The 18,054-nt window shown below is 44.1% G+C and overlaps 1 protein-coding gene across 2 annotated transcripts in view; it reads right to left on the bottom strand.

Moving 5' to 3' along the window:
* Window positions 1–18,054, bottom strand: part of Abca1 (ATP binding cassette subfamily A member 1) — a 131,080-nt gene that overhangs the window by 38,130 nt on the left and 74,896 nt on the right. For both annotated transcript variants that reach the window (XM_076845735.2, XM_076845734.2), the window contains exons 10-22: window positions 17,416–17,555; window positions 16,816–16,932; window positions 12,914–13,111; window positions 12,024–12,229; window positions 11,258–11,434; window positions 9,626–9,848; window positions 8,088–8,309; window positions 6,790–6,994; window positions 5,619–5,732; window positions 3,179–3,350; window positions 1,876–2,007; window positions 681–823; window positions 326–463 (exon numbers count right to left, since the gene is read on the bottom strand). In XM_076845735.2, coding sequence (XP_076701850.1) covers window positions 326–463; window positions 681–823; window positions 1,876–2,007; window positions 3,179–3,350; window positions 5,619–5,732; window positions 6,790–6,994; window positions 8,088–8,309; window positions 9,626–9,848; window positions 11,258–11,434; window positions 12,024–12,229; window positions 12,914–13,111; window positions 16,816–16,932; window positions 17,416–17,555 — 2,187 coding nt within the window. The remainder of the gene's footprint in view (window positions 1–325; window positions 464–680; window positions 824–1,875; window positions 2,008–3,178; window positions 3,351–5,618; window positions 5,733–6,789; window positions 6,995–8,087; window positions 8,310–9,625; window positions 9,849–11,257; window positions 11,435–12,023; window positions 12,230–12,913; window positions 13,112–16,815; window positions 16,933–17,415; window positions 17,556–18,054) is intronic.

Raw genomic sequence — 18,054 nt, 5'->3', positions numbered from 1 at the left:
TGCAACAAGTTAGGGACAAAACAATGAACAGAGCCTCTGCTCTCAGGAATCTATCTTAGCGTAGCATAATCACAATACACCCGTGTAAGTCTATACCATTTCTGTTCTTGCAGGCCCCTAGGTAATGAAGCATAAGCTTTAAGTATCTTACAACTAGGTCTTCCATATCCATACTAAAGGAAGACAATGAGCTTTAAGAAAAGTTCCATTTTTTTTCCTTGAGAAGCAATTCTGTTACTCCCGCAAGAGCAGCCATGAGATACAGCCATACTTCTCAAGAACACTTCTCTCCCCAAATCCGTGACTCAGAGTACACATTGGTTACCTTGTCGGTATTTCAGCAGCAGCTCCCATATTCCCCTGCGGGAGTAGGGATCCACACCAGCTGTGGGCTCATCCAGAATGACAACCTTGGACCCCCCAACAAAGGCCAAGGCCACAGACAGCTTTCTCTGCATCCCACCTATAAGACAGAGCAAGAGATAGGCTCCAGAACCAGCCCCAGATGGTGAATGAAGGAGGAGAGGGTGAGAGATGAAGACAGGTACCCATGTGGGGACATAGCCCAGAAAAAGGGTCTGTTACCTTCCACCCTGCCTGGGACCCTGGGCAGCTTTTCCTCTGTGTATGTATAGGTGGAGGAGGAAGGGGAAAGACAGAGAAGGTGCTCAGGGCCTCACCTGACAACTGACTTGTTTTGCTTTTCAGCTTGCTGGGCGGCAGACCAACATCCAGGGCCATCTGTTCCATCTCTGCTTTCACATGCTTCTCGGAAAGCCCCTTCAGGCAGGCATAGAACCAAATGTGCTCTTCCACAGTAAGCCTGGGGACAGAGGGGCAGGTCAGCTCTGGGTGTGTGTCCCTACAGGACACACCAGAATATAGTGTCTCCTGACCCAGAACAGAAAAGAATGTGCATGTTTTTCTTCTCTCCCACCTCATCCCTTCATTTCTTTTTCGACTTATCAATTTCTTTTATTTTTATTTTTAGTGCATCATAGTTATGCATAATAGCAGATTTTGTTTTGACATATTCATAAATGCATATATCATTTTTCCCATATCAATCCCCAGTACTATCCTCTTAATTATCAATTTCTAAAAAATAATCAAAAGGAAAGTTTCAAGGTAGGACAACAGACAACAACAACATGAGCTTCTCAGGAAGTCAAAACTTAGAGGTAACAGATCATTTCCAACCTACTCTTCACAGGGCTGGCCACAAGGCATTAGCAATTGCAATTTATTTTTCACGTCCTCAAAAGTCTTACCCATAGTTCCATTAACCATGCTGGGTCAACATTAACCTGGAGAAGCATCCCCTGAATCTCAAAGAACTCAGACTCTGAGCAAAAGCAGGTTCCTAGGGAGCCAGAAGCTCAAACTGCTCACTTTAGATAGAAAAAATGGGTTTTCTGTCTCAGGTTTTCTCTGATCAACTACGAGGGCTTTCTGGGGTCTCACCTGCAGATGGGACAAGCTGAGTGGGAGCAAATGTCATGAGCAATGAACACAGGACCATGCTACCAAGTGTCCTTAGGCCCTGCCAGGGGATTGGTGGTGGAGACAGGGATGGTCAATAAACCAGAACTTTAGAGACAGGTGCAGCAGGGGAGAGGATGGGATGAAAGACCCTCCAGAAGCACATGATGAAGTCCACTGCTTCCCAAGCCCCCGTCAGCCATCTGGACTGAAGTGACATCTCCTGCCTAATCGTCACCCCTGACTTTTCCTAAAATAGAAGAACAGATCTCAATGTGTCTAAAGAGATAAGAACTGCTATCTCCAAAGAAGGCAAAATGCCTAACTCCTATTTCACCCATGACTTCTAAATCCAAAAAGGGGCCTCTTTTCTCAACATGCTGTGGTACTCACATGTCAAATAGCACATTGTGCTGGGGACAGACCCCCAGGTTCTGCCGGATGGTGCTCATCTCAGAGCGAATATCCTTTCCCAAGATGTAGGCCGTGCCGGAGGTGGGAGGGAACAACCCAGTCAGGATTGACCTGAGGAAAAAATTAACAAATGCAGGCATCAGGGCTAGCCCACCCCACCACTGCAGAGCCCACCACGGTGAGCACAGGGTAGCAACCCCCTGCTTCTATTCCTTTACGATGGACCCTAATAGATCCCCAACAAAGCAAAATATGAACATTTGAAAAATGAAGCCTCTAACATACAATGGAAAGTGAACCTTAAGATATGTATTTTGTATGCCTACCATTAATTATGTCCATGAAAAACAGATCAAAACAAATTATTCAAAGATAAAAAACAATGTCTGTTTTAAATTGGGTTTGGTGGTGCATGCCTATAATCCCAGCAGCTCAAGAGGCTGAAGCAGGAGGATTGAAAGTTTAACGCCAGCCTCAGCAACTTAGTAAGACCCTGTCTCAAAACAAAAAATAAAAAGGGCTAGGAATGTGGCTCAGTTCCCCTGGGCTCAATCCCTGGTACCAGTAATAATAATAATAATAATAATAATAATAATAATAATAATAGTAATAATGTTTGTGTTAGATGGTAAGATTTTCAAGTGTCTTTTAAAAAATGTTCAGCAGCTATATCCACAATATATTGATTTTATGTTTAAAAAAAAAAAAAACAAGAAAAGAACATTACCCTCGAAGATCTACCCTTTGGAATGGTTGAGAGGCCATACTGAAAGCCACTGAGGCTAACTAGTGTTTTGTGGCCCTTACCCATTCCGGAAGCTGTCAGGCAGAAAGTCCTCATGGGTGCCAGGGAAGGCAATGGGAGCCAACAGCCCACTTCCCACATCTGCTTAGAGACAGAGTTCCTGGAAATTGCCATCTCCCTCCAGTGTCTAATCTTTCTTTCCAGATTTTTGCTTTACAGTTCTGACCAAACCAGCTCAGAAGGAGACCCTTTCTCAAAGCTGTCATGGCCTCAGATTCCAAGAACACTGCAGAATTCTGAGCCCTACCTGGGAAAGGTCATCAAAACACCCACCCTGCTTTAGGCTGAAGAAAAAACATCTAGCAAAGACTAACCCTTGGAAAGCACACTCGTGATTATATGATGTTTTACACTTATCACTTCCTCATGTGCTCTATCCTTGCCACAGCAACCAACCCCAATTTCCTCAGCTATGAATTTCTAAGTAGACCACAGAACCTTCTAGTGGCAGACTCTATGGTCACTTCCCCTTCTTACATGGTGGTTGTCTTCCCTGCTCCATTGTGGCCCAGAAAGGAGGTGATCTGGCCCTCATAAAAATTCAGTGCCAGGCCATCAACAGCGACCTTCATGCCATCTCGGTAAATCTTCACCAGGTTCTGAATGGACACACCCAGCTTCAGGTGGGTGGGTTCCTCTTCCATGCAGACTGTGAGAAAAGAGAGGAGAAAGGAATGAACCCATAGAGTATACTGAAAGTAGAATGTAAAGACACAGAGGACTGCACTTGGATTCTTAGAATGGCTTTTTTCCATAGCCACTCGGGTTTTATAAGCAAGCAGGAAGCTATGCATATTTATTTAGGCTCTATTTATTTAGGGCCCCTCTTGGCACTGTTGTCAGAATTAAATGATAAAGCAAAATTTGCAGCCTATTAAGGAAGAAAGACTTGACTAGCAATTAAAATACAGAATACTAACTGCTGTTTTAAAAACACATCTGAAAATGCCATGGAACTATGACATGTATACCATGGAATACCACTGAGCAAGGAAAAGGAATGAACTGTTGATACACACCACAATTTGAGTGGATCTCTAGGAGACTCTGCTGGGAGATTTTATATAGAGGGGGCGGGCAGAGAGAGAGAGATTTACATTGTATGGTTCCATTTACATAATATTCTTGAAATTTTAAAAATTGGAGAAATTGGAAACAGATGAGTGGTTAGGTTAACAGGTGTCAGGGAGCCATAAAGAAGGGAGGTGGCTGGGACTGTTAAGTGATAATAGGAGAGAGCTTTGTGGTAATGGGATACTTCTGCTACTTGACTGAGCTAATGAATGTACACATGATAAAACTATACAGATCTAAAACCACACATGATTGAGTGCATGTCAAAACTAGAGGAATATGAAGGTGTGTGACTTGTACTAGTGTCAATTTTCGTGGTTTGAACCCTTTCACACAGTGAATCTACAGTTATTTTAATATGAAAATGTTGAGGGTGTGTGTGTGTATGTGTGTGTGTGTGTGTGTGTGTTTTACATGCAACAGAAGCTCAGAGGAAGGAGAATCTAGGGGGGCTGCTCCAGGGAGGGAATACTGACCAGACATTGAAGAGTGAGGCGTTTAAATAGCAGGAAAGCAGGAGAAAAGGTTCCCCCCAGAGGAAACAGTACAGACAAAGGTACCGAGACAGAGAACAATGTGTCAGGTTCCAAAAGTGGCTGACAGGAGCTGGGTGCAGAGAAGAGGCAGGGAAGGAGAGTGGGAATAGCAGGAGAAGCAGCAGAACAGTGGCACGTGTGCCACATGAAGGAGCTTCATACATTCACCACTGGCCATCAGGGGACGGACATACAAGAGATCAGCAGAAGAGGGACCTACTAACTACTTGGGAAGGATCCACACTGAGTGCAAACCTAAACAGAGAACCCAGAAGGCAGAACCTCTGCTGAGCTGTGGGCATCCCTACCTGCTGCTGGGAGCAAGCGAGGATCAGGCCTCCGAGTAGTGACCAGTGAGAACATTAAGAAAGACCACCAGTGAAACTACACATCACGTACAACCACAAGAAAGGATCCTAATTAGAATAAGCTACACTCCGTGTATGCATATTATGTCAAAACACAAGCTACTGACATGTATATCTAAAAAGATCAAATAACAAAATAGAAAGAAAAAAAGAAAGAAACTGGCTGAGCTTTAGGGTAGCCACTTGGTGCCCACCTACACGGGCTCTTACATGGGTTGCCAGGACAAGGCAGGCAGTGAGGCTTCCTTTACCCCTCTCTGTTAGCTTGTTAGGACAGCATGGTAGTAAGAGAGCAATAAGTGAAGGTTCAGTGATCAAAAGACACTTTCCAAGGAGCCAAGAAAACAGGAAATGTTCCCCAGGGACCCATACAAGACTCCCCATCAAGTCCATAGCTTTGGACGTGAATGGTGTGGGACAATTTGGAAGGGAGATATTGTGTGAGATTTCTTTGTCCTTAAAGTAATTTCGTTTTTTTATTTGCATTCGTGTATTTATTCATTGTTTGAATATTTTGTTTTATTTTTAATGTGACTTGTTAGTTAATATATGACATCAGAATCCATTCTGACATAATTATAGAAGCATAAAATACGGATACATCTTATTCTAGTTAGAGTCCCATTCTTATGGATGTACATGGTGGTGGGATTCACAGTGTTGTTTTCATAACCCAATGTGGGAAAACTATGTTAGATTGATTCCACTGTCTTTCCTTTGCTTATCCCCCTCTTTTCCTTCCCTTCCCCATGGTCTAATCTATTGCATGTGTGTTCTTCCCCTTGTTGTGGTTAGCTTCCACCTATCAGAGAAATCATTGGACCTTTGGTTTTTTTAGGACTGGCTTATTTAAAGTGACTTCAGGATAAAGTGAAGGATCCATCCATCACTTGCCCCTGTTAGCACTTGGTCAGAGGAGGGCAGGACAGCAGTACTTACTTTCTGATATTCCCTTCTGGCTAGAACCAGGATGGCTCTTCTCATCACTTTCCTCACCAAACCAATAGGACTTAGTGCAAGGAAAATACCAGGGCCTGGGAATTCCATACTGGCCTGAAAGCAAAGCACAGGTGTGATCCAAGCTGAGCACCATTCCTGTATTCCTCAGGTGTCCCAGCCAGCCCACTTCCTCCTTGACACACCCTTTGGAGAAGGAATAGACTGGAATGGAAGTGGGGGAAAAGGGAGGTAACCTTGGCTGAAACCTACTAAAAACAGTATACATTCTGCTTTTCTCTGAGGCCTCCCAACAATCCCCTGAGGCAGGCACCATCCTCATTTTGATGGGTAAGCAGCCTACACAAGGTCACTCAGCCAGTGAGTGAAGGACTCAGAATTCAAATCCAGATCTGCAATGATGCAGAATTGCATATTCAGTGAAGGAAGTTCAAGAAGGGGTGATAAACATCTCATGTCTATCTCCTCAGAGGAGAATGAGAAGGTGAACTACATGGAGCAAACCTTCACTGTCCCACAGTTTCATCTTGTATGAAAATATATCCCAAGGCTGGTTCCTCTTGGACTTGGTCAAGAAGATTTGTTAATGAAAGTATCAAAATGAGCTTTTACTGAATATTAATTTGATTTCAATCACATGTAAAGGCTTAGAGCCAACAGATTGTATTAGTCACAATCTGTAATCAGGATAAAATTACCCTCTGGGGACATGGAATTGAGTCAGCACAGGGAGGAATCTCCTGGCTTGCTGATCCAGTATAACCCAACTGGGTTCACTTCTGAGCACCAGAACTTAGGAGCTGAGTGACCTCAGGCAGGTTACTTAACTTTTCTGAGTCATAGTTGTCTCATTTGAGGAATAACAGTTATAACAGTAAAACTTCTATGTAGCCTTTTGGGAATTAAATGACCACAGTATATCAAACACTGAACAGTGCTGAACACACAGTACTCAAGAAATGATTGCCATAGTAGTAGTATTTTTCAGCACTGGTTGCCTCTACCGGAACTATTTGTTTGCCGTAGGTCTAAAGTCCAAACCACTTTCCATGGAGCCCCATGCCATGAAGAAATTCCAGCACAAAGAAAGGAAGTTCTGCAGTCAGAATTCTTTCCCTGACAGATGCCAAAGCAGGGAGGAGGCTCAGTGTACCTGGAAAGACAGCCTCAATGTACCAGGTCATCACCCCATAGAGGAAGGTGTCGAACAGCATCATGGAGACTGAAGTGGTGAGATTGAAGCCATCTTCCTCCACAGGGCTCTCAAAGAGGTTGTCCCACTGCACACCAATGCCCTGCTCCTCAAAAAGGGCAAAGTACTCACAGCCAAACCCAAAAGCCACAGGAGATAGCAGGCTCTGAGAGAAAGAGGCAAGAGTCACTTATCTAGTTAATCTCATTCTTTGTCTCTCTCATTTTCCCAAAACTTATAATATAAATTCCACACGTGGAGAAATTTGAATTTGCAAAATAGATCAATTATAGGATACAGAAGTATTCACCTACAGAGTCCCTTTAGGGGAGTGGGCTCCCTTACAGCATATTAAATCATTCCATTTATAACTACTCATTATGCACACACATTTTATAAATTCATGCAAGATAGCATGTGAAATTTTTGGATTTTATGCTTCTAAGAATGCTCCAAGACTCACCTATCCAGTCCCCTACTCCCACCTCCTACCCATAGTGACATTCATCAAGGTCTTTATGGGCTCCCTGCTCCGCCAGGGAACATTCAGGATCTTGTATAACAGCCTGTTTGGGGCTGCAGATGTCTATGGGGCCCAAACTGAGGCACCTGAAGCTCCTTATGAATGACAGTCAGTTTCCCTTATAAGTGATCCAGGGGGCAGCTGGCAAGTTGCTCTCACAGGGGCTCTCATGCCCTCAAAGGCTACTCCTACTCTGTTCAAGGAAAGGAAATATCTGACTCAGGGATTTGTGGTGCACTGGCTCCTAAGTCTCCCTCAGTTCATAAAATATTATTCAAGCCAAACACCACACTAAACACGAGGAAGGCAAGAGTCAAGAATGAGCCATCTTTGACCTCAAGAACCTTCATGTCTATTTGTGGCTATGACTTTGCAGCCAGTTTAAACATGGCCAACAAAACTGGGAGGTTGAGGGTTGAGATGGCGTCTATTGCCAAAAGCCATTCCCCAATGTACCCCCAACAGGTTTAAGGTACAGTCTGCTCCAGGAAACATTCCATTCCATTCAATCCAACCAGCATTCACGGAGAGGACTAAACATAAACAATTTAATAACCCATAGTCCCTGCCTTCAAAGGACTTAGGATCTAGAACTAATATTCAAGTCCTTCTATAAAGCAACTCTCTCATCTTGTATTCACAGCTTGTTGCTTGGATTCATGGGCAACATCAGGGGAGGTCAAACACCTGCTGTGGCTGTGACTACAACCGCTGCAGAAAGGCCAAAGTTACTCACCGCGAAGATCTTGACTGTGAAGCCCACATAGTCCTGCCATGCCACGCACAGGACATAGGGCAGGTACAGCGTGAAGTAAATGATGCCCCCACAGGCTGCTGCCAGGTTGGCTCGGGAGAAGAGTGTGCTAATCAGGAAGCACTGCAGGATGGTCACCACAGCAAACACAGACAGGAAGACAAACACCACGCTGGGGTCGCTGTAGGGCAGCAGGTTTCCTAACTGGAAAGGAAAAGACTCGTTAAATGTGCTGCCTCCACAAGCCCAAGAACTCACTTGCATGATCTGCGGGATCTGTATTCTTGAATTAGAGAGAAAACAGTCAAATCTTGATTCTATAGTCCTGCTGTGGGCCTTGGAGAAGCTTTGACCTTCCTTAGCCTCCTTTCCTTGCATGCTAAATGGGTCATTTAATGAGAAAGTAATAAGGCAGCACATGGAATGTGTTTTAAACAATGTCTGGTGTCAGTAGCTACTTATGCATAACAGACAGTAGTCAGTGTTAAAGTGAACGTTAGTTCCTGTCCTGTTGCACTCCCCACTCTTTACAAACATTTAATTTTACATGATATATCCTTATATAAATAAGTATGGAGAAAGAAAACTGGGCAGTACATTAGTGTATGGGACAAACACAGAACGGCACTGCCCAGAGTCAGCTTGAAGGGAGGGCTGACTATCTGGCTGTCACAAGGGCGCCTCCAGGTGTCAGCATCTCTGGGTTTGTCACAGCTATAGAAAGTCACCTGGCCCTGGGGCACAGCCTGCCCAGGGTGGCATCCAATGAGTGACATCATGGGTAAGCTAAAGAACCGGACACTTCGGCTCAGTGCAGGATGCCTGCATCTGGATGCCCCCCCAGAGCGCCCCATGACACTGGCCCCGCATCACAGCTCCACTCCTCCCTCTGCCAATTCTTCAGGCTTCATCTCTTCCACAGCTGTTGATCCCTAATGAATTCCCATGTGCCATACTCTGTCTCAGCCTCTGCTTCCAGACAACCTTAACTGCACCAACAGTTGTCCTTCTGATTATTGGTTTTAGAAATTCAATAAGAGTTTAAGTGTTAAGCTAAAGGTGGGCTATTTCAAAGCTAAAAAATAAAATCCCAACTCAATCTCTGACAGAAGTTCAGTATCTCCAAGGTCATCTCACTACTGACTTGCTTAGTTTAATTCTTATCACACTGCAGAGAAGCATTTTCAGTAGCTCAAATCACCACCTATTACATCTAAGGAAAGGAACAGTTACACTGTAAAACAGACAGTGGGTGCAGTTAGATGTTTGCCTGTCCTGAAAGGCCTCAGCCCTGGGTTCTGGCTCACCTTAGCTACTAATCCTCTAGGTGGACCCTGGACAAGTCACTGACCCTCTCTGGACCTCCCTTTCTCTAACACTAAGATGAGAGGATTACAGGATATGGCAGGTAAGGCTCCTCCTTCCCTCCTAGAGTTTTGGCTTTTATTTCCCCCCTCCTTTAGCTCATACTGGGCTGTTTGGGAGTTCCCTGGCCAGGAAGAGCAGTGAAGCAGCCTCACCTTCAAGATGACCACTAGCAGGCTGGCACTCACGAGCAGAGGGATGAGGCTACTGATGAACCAGCTAAACCACAGGATGCCGTTGTCAAGGCCCATGATCCGCATGGTCTCCTTCAGCCTCGCCTCCTTCTCATATACGATGCCCTTGATGATCACAGCCACAGAGTAGATCCAAGCCAGCGTCATGAAGAGGGGCATTGAGCGGCTCATTACCCGCAGGAAGCTAAAGGTAGCAAGGAGGAGCAGGGAAGAATAAGAGACAGGTGTGAGCCACGGGCCAAGGCCTCTGTGCCTGTATGCTAGAGAAGCACCACATTTGGACCACTTGGGGCAGGCCCCTAGACTCCAATAAATATAAGTTTGATATAGAGATAAAAGCTAGGCTAATGAAGTATTGCCAACCCAAATTTCTTTGGAGGCTTGCTTTAGTAACTTGGTAGCTGTGAGATGGTGTTAAGCTAGAGCTAAAAAATAAAATCCCAACTCAATCTCTGACAGAGGTTCAGTATCTCCAAGGTCATCTCACGACTGACTTGCTTAGCTTAATTCTCAACACACTGCAGAGAAGCATTTCTAGTGGCTCTTGTCAGAAACATTTCAGATTCCAAACTAGCACAGGAAATACAGTGCTACAAAGTAAGGGGGCACAGATTTTGGATCCCAAAAGCTGAGGCTCAAATCCCCTCTGTACTGCTTATGAACTTACTACATGATCATTGATAAAGGCCCTTAGTACCTCTGAACTCCAGTACCTCATCCTAAGACACCCTTCCTAAAGTAAGCCTTGGTGTAGAGCTCTTTGGAAAAGTCTTCCTTTGAAAAATTCTACCAAATCATTTCAGGTTAAAAAAAAAAAAAGAATTTCTAGTGGCCTGGAAAAGCTAGAGTTCATTATATAAGGAAATGGGTAGTTCAACGCAAGAGAGAGCAAATGCAGGAGAGGAATACTGCTCCTTCACACACATACACACACACACACACACACACACACACACACACACCCCACAGAATAAGAAACTATCCAGAATTTGGAGACTTGACATATTTGAGATGCCTGCAATAACTACATCTACCTCTGCCCATTCTTTATGAGAAATCATTAGCTCCCAGGGCACAGTTCCCATAATGAGAACTTGGGCTGCTTAGTGACTAAGTGCTAAAAGAATATCTAAAAAGTCTAAGATAAATAGGTTTTGTTCAGTCTCACATGCATTGTTTCAAAATGTGGTGCAACAATCATTCAGAGGAAACAGACAAATTTACAGGAAATCTGCTTTTACAGATCTGCCATTCTGAATTTGGGAGGATGTGCGTATATGTATTTGCATGTATTTGTCATGACAAATTTTGCAAATTGGGTAAATTTTGACCAACAAAAGTGTAAAAAAAAGAGTGTAAAAAACAGAAGTGCTGGTAACCACAGATGAGAAAGGAAGGAGGATTACTAAGTGTGTGTACAATTGTGTCTGTCTGCCATGTGAATGGAACTACTGATCACTTACATCTGGCTAGTTATTTTCTCTCTCTCTCTCTCTCTCTCTCTCTCTCTCTCTCTCTCCCCCACCCACCCACCCACCTGGAACAGTATTAACTGGATATTCAAATAAAGCCGGTAGTTTGCTGGTAACTTACATGTCATCGACGTAACAGGGGTAAGGCATCTGCTGCACATAGACACCAGTTTTCTTCTCAGTGCCCGTCAGTACCCTGATGATCGCCTGCTCCACCACATCTTGCAAGTAGGCGAAGCCTCCCCAGACGTACCGCATATCCTCAAAGGGGTCAGCCCGAGGACCTGGATCCCAGTACCTAAAACCAAACCACAGGTGATTGAATAGTCCTCAGAAAACCTCCAATAAGAAAATCCCATTCCCACAATCCCACCACCTTTGTCAAGCCACTCTCTTTTTATTTCCATAACTTAATTTCTGGTTTCAGTCAATATGTACACATATTTTTAAATAGGCACAAGCAAAATAAACAGACTACTTTGGATTTTATCCATCTTCCATTTAGTACCTAACACTGCATTGAGTGGATAAGCCAAAATTTACTTAACCATTTCCTTCTTATTGGTTGTTTGCTCCTTTTCAGAAAAATTAATAATGTTAGCATGAAGAACCTAAAGGCTTTTTTTTCTTTTCTTCTGTTATCTTAATTTCTTGAGATTAGTTCTCTTGAGTGGAAATGCTGAATCAAAAGTTACTAATATTTTATTACCTCTGAAATCATAGCCCCCAGCAATGAATGTACCAGTTTTATCAAAATCATACTGTAACCAGTGATTTTTTTTCCCTTGAAATTTCTACTAAGTTATTAATTCAAATAAAGAAGCTCTAGACATAACAGCTGTCTTGACTTCCCTGAGACTGGGCTGGTGTTATGGGATTCAACTTACCCATCCTTGATTTTGTTTGTTCTCTCCACATTGTCAATGTCCATTCGGATTTTGTACTTGACATGATGGGGCAGCTCGGCACTGCCTGGAGCGATTCCTGTGAACACGATACCAGCCCAGAACTTCCTCTCATCCAGCAGCTCCATGGACTTGTTGATGAGCCGGACCTCTGTGGGTATGGGTTCCAGCTTGTTCAGGTTGACACACTGATGGAAAAACAGGCTTCATGAGAACACTGGTGGCCAGGAAGCAAGCAGTGGCCCAGGCAGACCCCACCCCAAGAGGCAAGAACTGATTGCGTGACTTAAATCCTCACGATTTAATCTCTCTAAAGTACTTTTCCAGTTTTAACCAAGAATGGGTCTTTTCGTTTTTAACTGAAATTTAAGAGAAATGCTGGAAGAATCTAGAGAAAAGTTACTTATATTGATTTTTGTAGGGGAACAGAAGTTGAAGCAATCATTATATCTTATTTCCTCTGTTGAGTCATAGTAATAACCAACTAAACAGATCCCAAAAACTCTTTATTCATCCCTACAAAATGCCATAATTTTCAGGATTATATTTTTAATATTTAATATGTCCCTAATTAAAGCTCAACTATCTTTCAAAAATAATGATTTTTTTAAAGGAAACATTTTTACTGCCATTACGCATGCCAGGAAACCTAGAAGAAAATGGATGGAAACACTTGAATCCACACAGAATAAAACTGGACTTAACCAACATTTATAGAATGCCTTTTGTACCCCAAACTGTTAGGCTTGAGGGATACTGCTGGAAATAGGTCTGGACACAAACTCAAAGCTTTCCTCCTGCCTCTGACTTTATTACAACACATCAAAGAAAAGAGCCTTAAGCTTTTTCTAAATGATACAACAGATTCTCACCTCCATGAAGCGAGATATGGTCTGGATTGCCCGGTTGGTCTCGTTGAAAGCTTCTCTCCAGGTGTACACAGAGCCATTGGCAGACTGAACATCCTCTGGGTACTTGGCCAGAAATGCCACGATGTCTTGGGCTGTCCAATCTAAGCCGTCCAACTGCTTTTCCCAGAAGCGGTCATTGCTTCTGCTATCCAACAGTGTCTGCCATTCCAGAGGGAACGTATGAGTGATGATCTACAACTACATCTGGATGAACACTTACACGATGTACCAAACCCTGGCTTCAAAGAAATGTTTGAGGTACGTTATGGTGTCCCCATTTTACAGGAGAGAAGACTAAAGTTTAAAAGTAATGATCTTAACCACAGCTGGGTCATCATGCTAATAGGCATGGGGCTGACTCAAAGTCAGATCAGTCTGAATTCACAGTCCACATGCTTCCCACTGTACCTAACAGCTCAGGCCTCCAATACTAACTGTAACAATGGAGATAGCAAGACAATATTGAGAGATTTATATACTTTCTATCTCACATAGCTCCATGAAGGAGGTAACTTTTTAATACTCCCCATTTCACACAGGGGAAAGCGCGGGTTCAGGGAAGTCGTCTCTCATATAAAGACACAGTTAATAAGTAGCAAAGTCCTCTGACTCTAGTGCACCCATTTTATTGAATACCTTCTTCTTTTGAGGACCAGTCTGATTACCCAAATAAAACCCCTAAATCTACACTAAGCCCACTTTTACTGCTTAGTTTAGTGGATGGGTGGGGGGATGATGCTGATTAAAACAAATGCAGTCTTTTCCAATCTCAGCATATATGGTTCATGATGCGAAGGAGACCCATTTTCCATTCCTTATTCCTCCCTCACCAGTTGGTTGCTTGTGGGGGTCAGTGTGAAGGAGAGGGGTAAGTCAATCTGGTGCTCAGACAGCAGAGCCACATCCAGCAGGGCTGGAGCAGAGGACTGCAGAGGTCTGCAGAGGTATACGGCCAGGAAAATAAAGCAGTTGTAAGCTTGGCAAAGATTTGCAGCTTTCAACACAGTTTCAAGAGGGAAGAGGAAGCCCTGGCTTGTACTGGACTGGCTCTCGGAGGGTCTGAAAACTACCTTTGAAAGTCAATCTTATTTTCACTAACATTATAAGCTTTTCCTCTGTGGCCCTTCATTTCCAGGCTCTGGTGTCTGTCACATCATAATGATTTTACAGAGTATATATACTGTAATTTCATTAACTATTCCTGAACTTCTGAACATTTAGTCTATTTCTGATTTCTTGCAACATCAATTATTACAGCAATAACATTTTCTTTCCTATGGTGACGTCTTTAAAATGATTTCTGTAGGATACATCCCTGAGGGTATATGAAATGGAGGTACATGGATGGCATGGTTTTTGAAACCTTCATTCAAAATTGTTTTCAATAAGGAATAACAATTTATGCTGTCATCAGTAAAGATTAGTACTAATTTTTTTCAAACAGATACAAAACTGTACCTCCCAGAAGTGCAAGAGGCATAGGTTAGCAATTCTGAAACTACTTTATTTGGATTCATGAGACAAATAAGAGTAGAGTAAAGGGATATGACATTTTGGGGTGAGGCATGCCCTATTAGATGTGGCTTCTTAAAGCAATATGGCCAAGGAGGATGGCAAGAGCAGAGTGATGTGCCCAGTGACATCACTGACCATGTAATAGTTCTGGGAGCTTGAGAGGACCAGGAGACTTAAGAGTGCCCTTGGAGTGTAGGCAGAGACATACCAGGGCCTGGAGATGAGGTGCCAAGGACAGCTCAGTAAAGAGCAAATCAGCATCAAAGGTTGCTGGCACTCAACAAAGAGAAGTACCTCCCGATCTACAGGGTGATGTAATAGGAGCAGACAGAGCCAGAGACCGCAGAAAGAGAAGAGCTACCCCAGCAGAAGCAGAAGCCTCAGGCATTGACTCATGTACCAGAGGCCAGGCTGCAGGAGGTGCTGAGGACTGAGAATCCCATGCTTATGAAGTTAAAGAAACACTCCTTAAGTCCAGAGAAGAAAGCCACTGGACAAGGTTCCTGTGATTCCAACCCACAGACTGACAACTTCCAAGTCAGTGTCCACAGTCCAACTGCCCTCCTGCACTGTGATCCCAGCAGCCAGCAGCCTGCTGGACATCCCCACCAGCCTGCCAGAAATCAAGAATCATCCTGGTGCCCCAACCAAGCAGTCACCAGGCCTCCCTCCCTACCTATACCTTGGCCACTTACTTGCACAGACACTGCCCTCGTGTTTACCTGTCCTCCCATCTTACCTATTCAATCCATGTCATAGCAGAATAATTCATCTATATCTCCACTTGCTTAAAATCCTTTCATAACTGCCCCCCGCAAACTTAAAGATCCAGAACATTAACCATAAGGCCCTCCAAGGCATGCTATGCCTTTCTCTCCAGCCTCCACTCCCCTGCTTCCTATCACACATCTAGGATTCTCCTGGTCATATTTCTGAAGCTGCCCTTAGAGCTCCTGATCCTCTCAAGTCCCCAGATCTGCTGCTACATGGTAATCTCACTGGGCACATCCCTCTGGTCATGCTGCCCTCTCTGGCCATACTGCCTTAAGAAGCTACACTGGGCAGGGCAGACCTTACCCCAGATGCCAACATGACCACCATCGTGTATACAAGGGCCTTTTGCCTTAAGAACTGGGAGCTTACAAGCAGTTGGAGATTCCAAGGCAAACTACCAATTTAAGAGCAGGGAAACATCTACTTACCCACCAAATTAAAGCTCATGGAATCCCTTCAACTGGGCTCTTTATCATTCTGAGACCAGAGAGAACAAGTCCAACTAGTAGAAATATAAATTCCAAGAAGAAGACCAGGGAAGAAGTCTGAGACCACGCTTAGCTCTACAGCACTGTTGGTGGATAGATCATGTGACTCCCCTTTAGGAGATGGACTGAAGCCCAACAGAGAACTATACTTAAGGGACATGAGATATTCCTGTTATTCAGTATCAGCCCCTATCAATCATTGTTCATGTTTTTCTCACTCGAGTCCTGTGTTTTCAAAGGCCCTAATATAGGACTTGTACATGTGTGTGACAGGATTAATGCAACACAGGGGGTTTGGGCTTCTCCATCACAAGATACTTCTTCCTCAGTAACCTGCCCCCAAGGGGAGAGTTCTAAACTTCAGAGGAGTTCCCTCCAGATGGGTACAGCTTCCAAAACCTCATGCCCCTTGGGTCAATGAGGTGCAAGACAAGCAAACTGGGAAGTCTCCTTGGCCTCTTAAAGGCAGCAGAGAAAATAAGAAGCATACTCCCTCCCCATGGAACAGGAAATAATCCACAGATTCTGACTCAGCCCAAGGCAGGGATGATATGATTAAATGACTCTCAGGCTCAAGCAAAGCAGACATTCTGTTCTTCTTGGGCTGCTCTGCTTTTCAATCTAATTGTCTCCAGAGCACTTATCTCCTTCAAGGGGCTGGGAAGTATTAAGTGCAATTCCTGTTCCACGCAGCAGTGGCAGTTCTGCACTCATGCAGCACCTCAGGGACCAGCATCTCCGGCAAGTCTGCATGTCAGATGATGCTTTTGCTCCCACACCTTCTTCCAAGATCTACCTCCAGTGAATGAAGCCAGAAATGAAAATAGGGTCCCGCAATCACCAAACTACTTCCCAACATCAGTCCTTTCTACATTTTGTAGGAAACAGGTATTTGACCACCAGAGGCATTGATGCTGAAGTGTACAGAGTTATCGCTACACTGTGGCCTCTGCTTCTGGATGGGGGGACAGCCCTGTGGATGGAGCTATGCTCACTACATCTCATCTCAGTGGCTTCTGGCAAAATGACCGAAAACTCACCTCTCCAGGATTAAGCCAGGCACAAAGCAATCAGAGGGACACTCACCCGAACAAGGTCCATTTCTTGGCTGTTCTCCATGAAGGTCCAGATCTTGGGGCTGAGCTCTTCCCACATGCCTTCCAGGTCATGGAACACAGCCAACTCCTGGAAGGTCTTGTTCACCTGGAGTCAGGTAGGGAGCCAGGGGCCGCAGAAGAAGAGAAGCAGAGATGGTGAGAGAGTGCTCACTAAAAAGACACCCCATCACAGCAGCCCCTGCCCAGTCCTCTCTCATCCCCAAGGAGTGCCTGCCTGAAGCTATCATTCAAATACCTAGGCTCGGGGAGCTGGTCCCCACACAGCTCGGGGCTGGATCGAACTTGAGGTTTCCACTATTTAAAAGTCCCAGAGGCCAATAGCATATGCACACTCCATCTGAACCCACCTTTACTATTATTATTATTATTATTACTTTTAATATTTTATTTTTCCGCGGACACAACATCTTTGTTTGCATGTGGTGCTGAGGATCGAACCTGGGCCACACGCATGCCAGGCGAGCGTGCTACTGCTTGAGCCACATCCCCAGCCCCCATCACCTTTATTATTTTTGCCCCTAATTCTAACAGAACTCTGGGGAGGGAGTCTTGGGTCTGGGCAGCTTACCTCTGCCATAACCTGCCTCGTGGCCGGAGTGTCAGGTGTATACAGAATCTTCCCAACAAGCAGAGGCTTGAGAGCTTTCCAAATGATGCGGGAAAGAGGACTAGACTCCAAATTCTTCATCAAATCATTGCAATAAGGAGCTACAAAGATGTTAGAAGACACTCATTCGTATACCTGGTCATATACTGGTAGGAATTTACAAAGGTTTGGGAATGAGAAAGACAGTCATGGATTCAAATCCCAGCACCACCATGTAACAGTCACATAAATATAATGTTACTTGTCTGAGTCTCAGTTTGATACTCTGTAAAAAAATAGACTTCATAACAGCTACTTGGTAGAGATGTGGGAAGGATTATCTGAGACATTTTCAGTAAAGCCTCTAAAATGATGTTTTGTAAATAATCAGAGCTTCTTGTAACATACAACTGTGCGGGATCTAGAAAAATGTTTTTACCATGCACAAGACCTCATAACTCTAGAATCATACTCTCATGCCAGCCCCTGAATTCTATTTTCACTGAAAATAAACAAGATTCCCAATGAGCAACCAGAGGCCTGAATTCAGACTTTAGTTTTCAAAGAAAAGCCAAAATTATCCCTTTAATTAACAGACCTCATCACAAGTATGCTGACATT

The sequence above is a fragment of the Callospermophilus lateralis genome, chromosome 2 (assembly GCF_048772815.1).
Source record: "Callospermophilus lateralis isolate mCalLat2 chromosome 2, mCalLat2.hap1, whole genome shotgun sequence".
In the NCBI taxonomy this organism is placed as follows: domain Eukaryota; kingdom Metazoa; phylum Chordata; class Mammalia; order Rodentia; family Sciuridae; genus Callospermophilus; species Callospermophilus lateralis.
The sequence above is the reverse complement of the archived record's forward strand: the minus strand, read 5'-3'. Positions and strand labels throughout refer to the sequence as shown.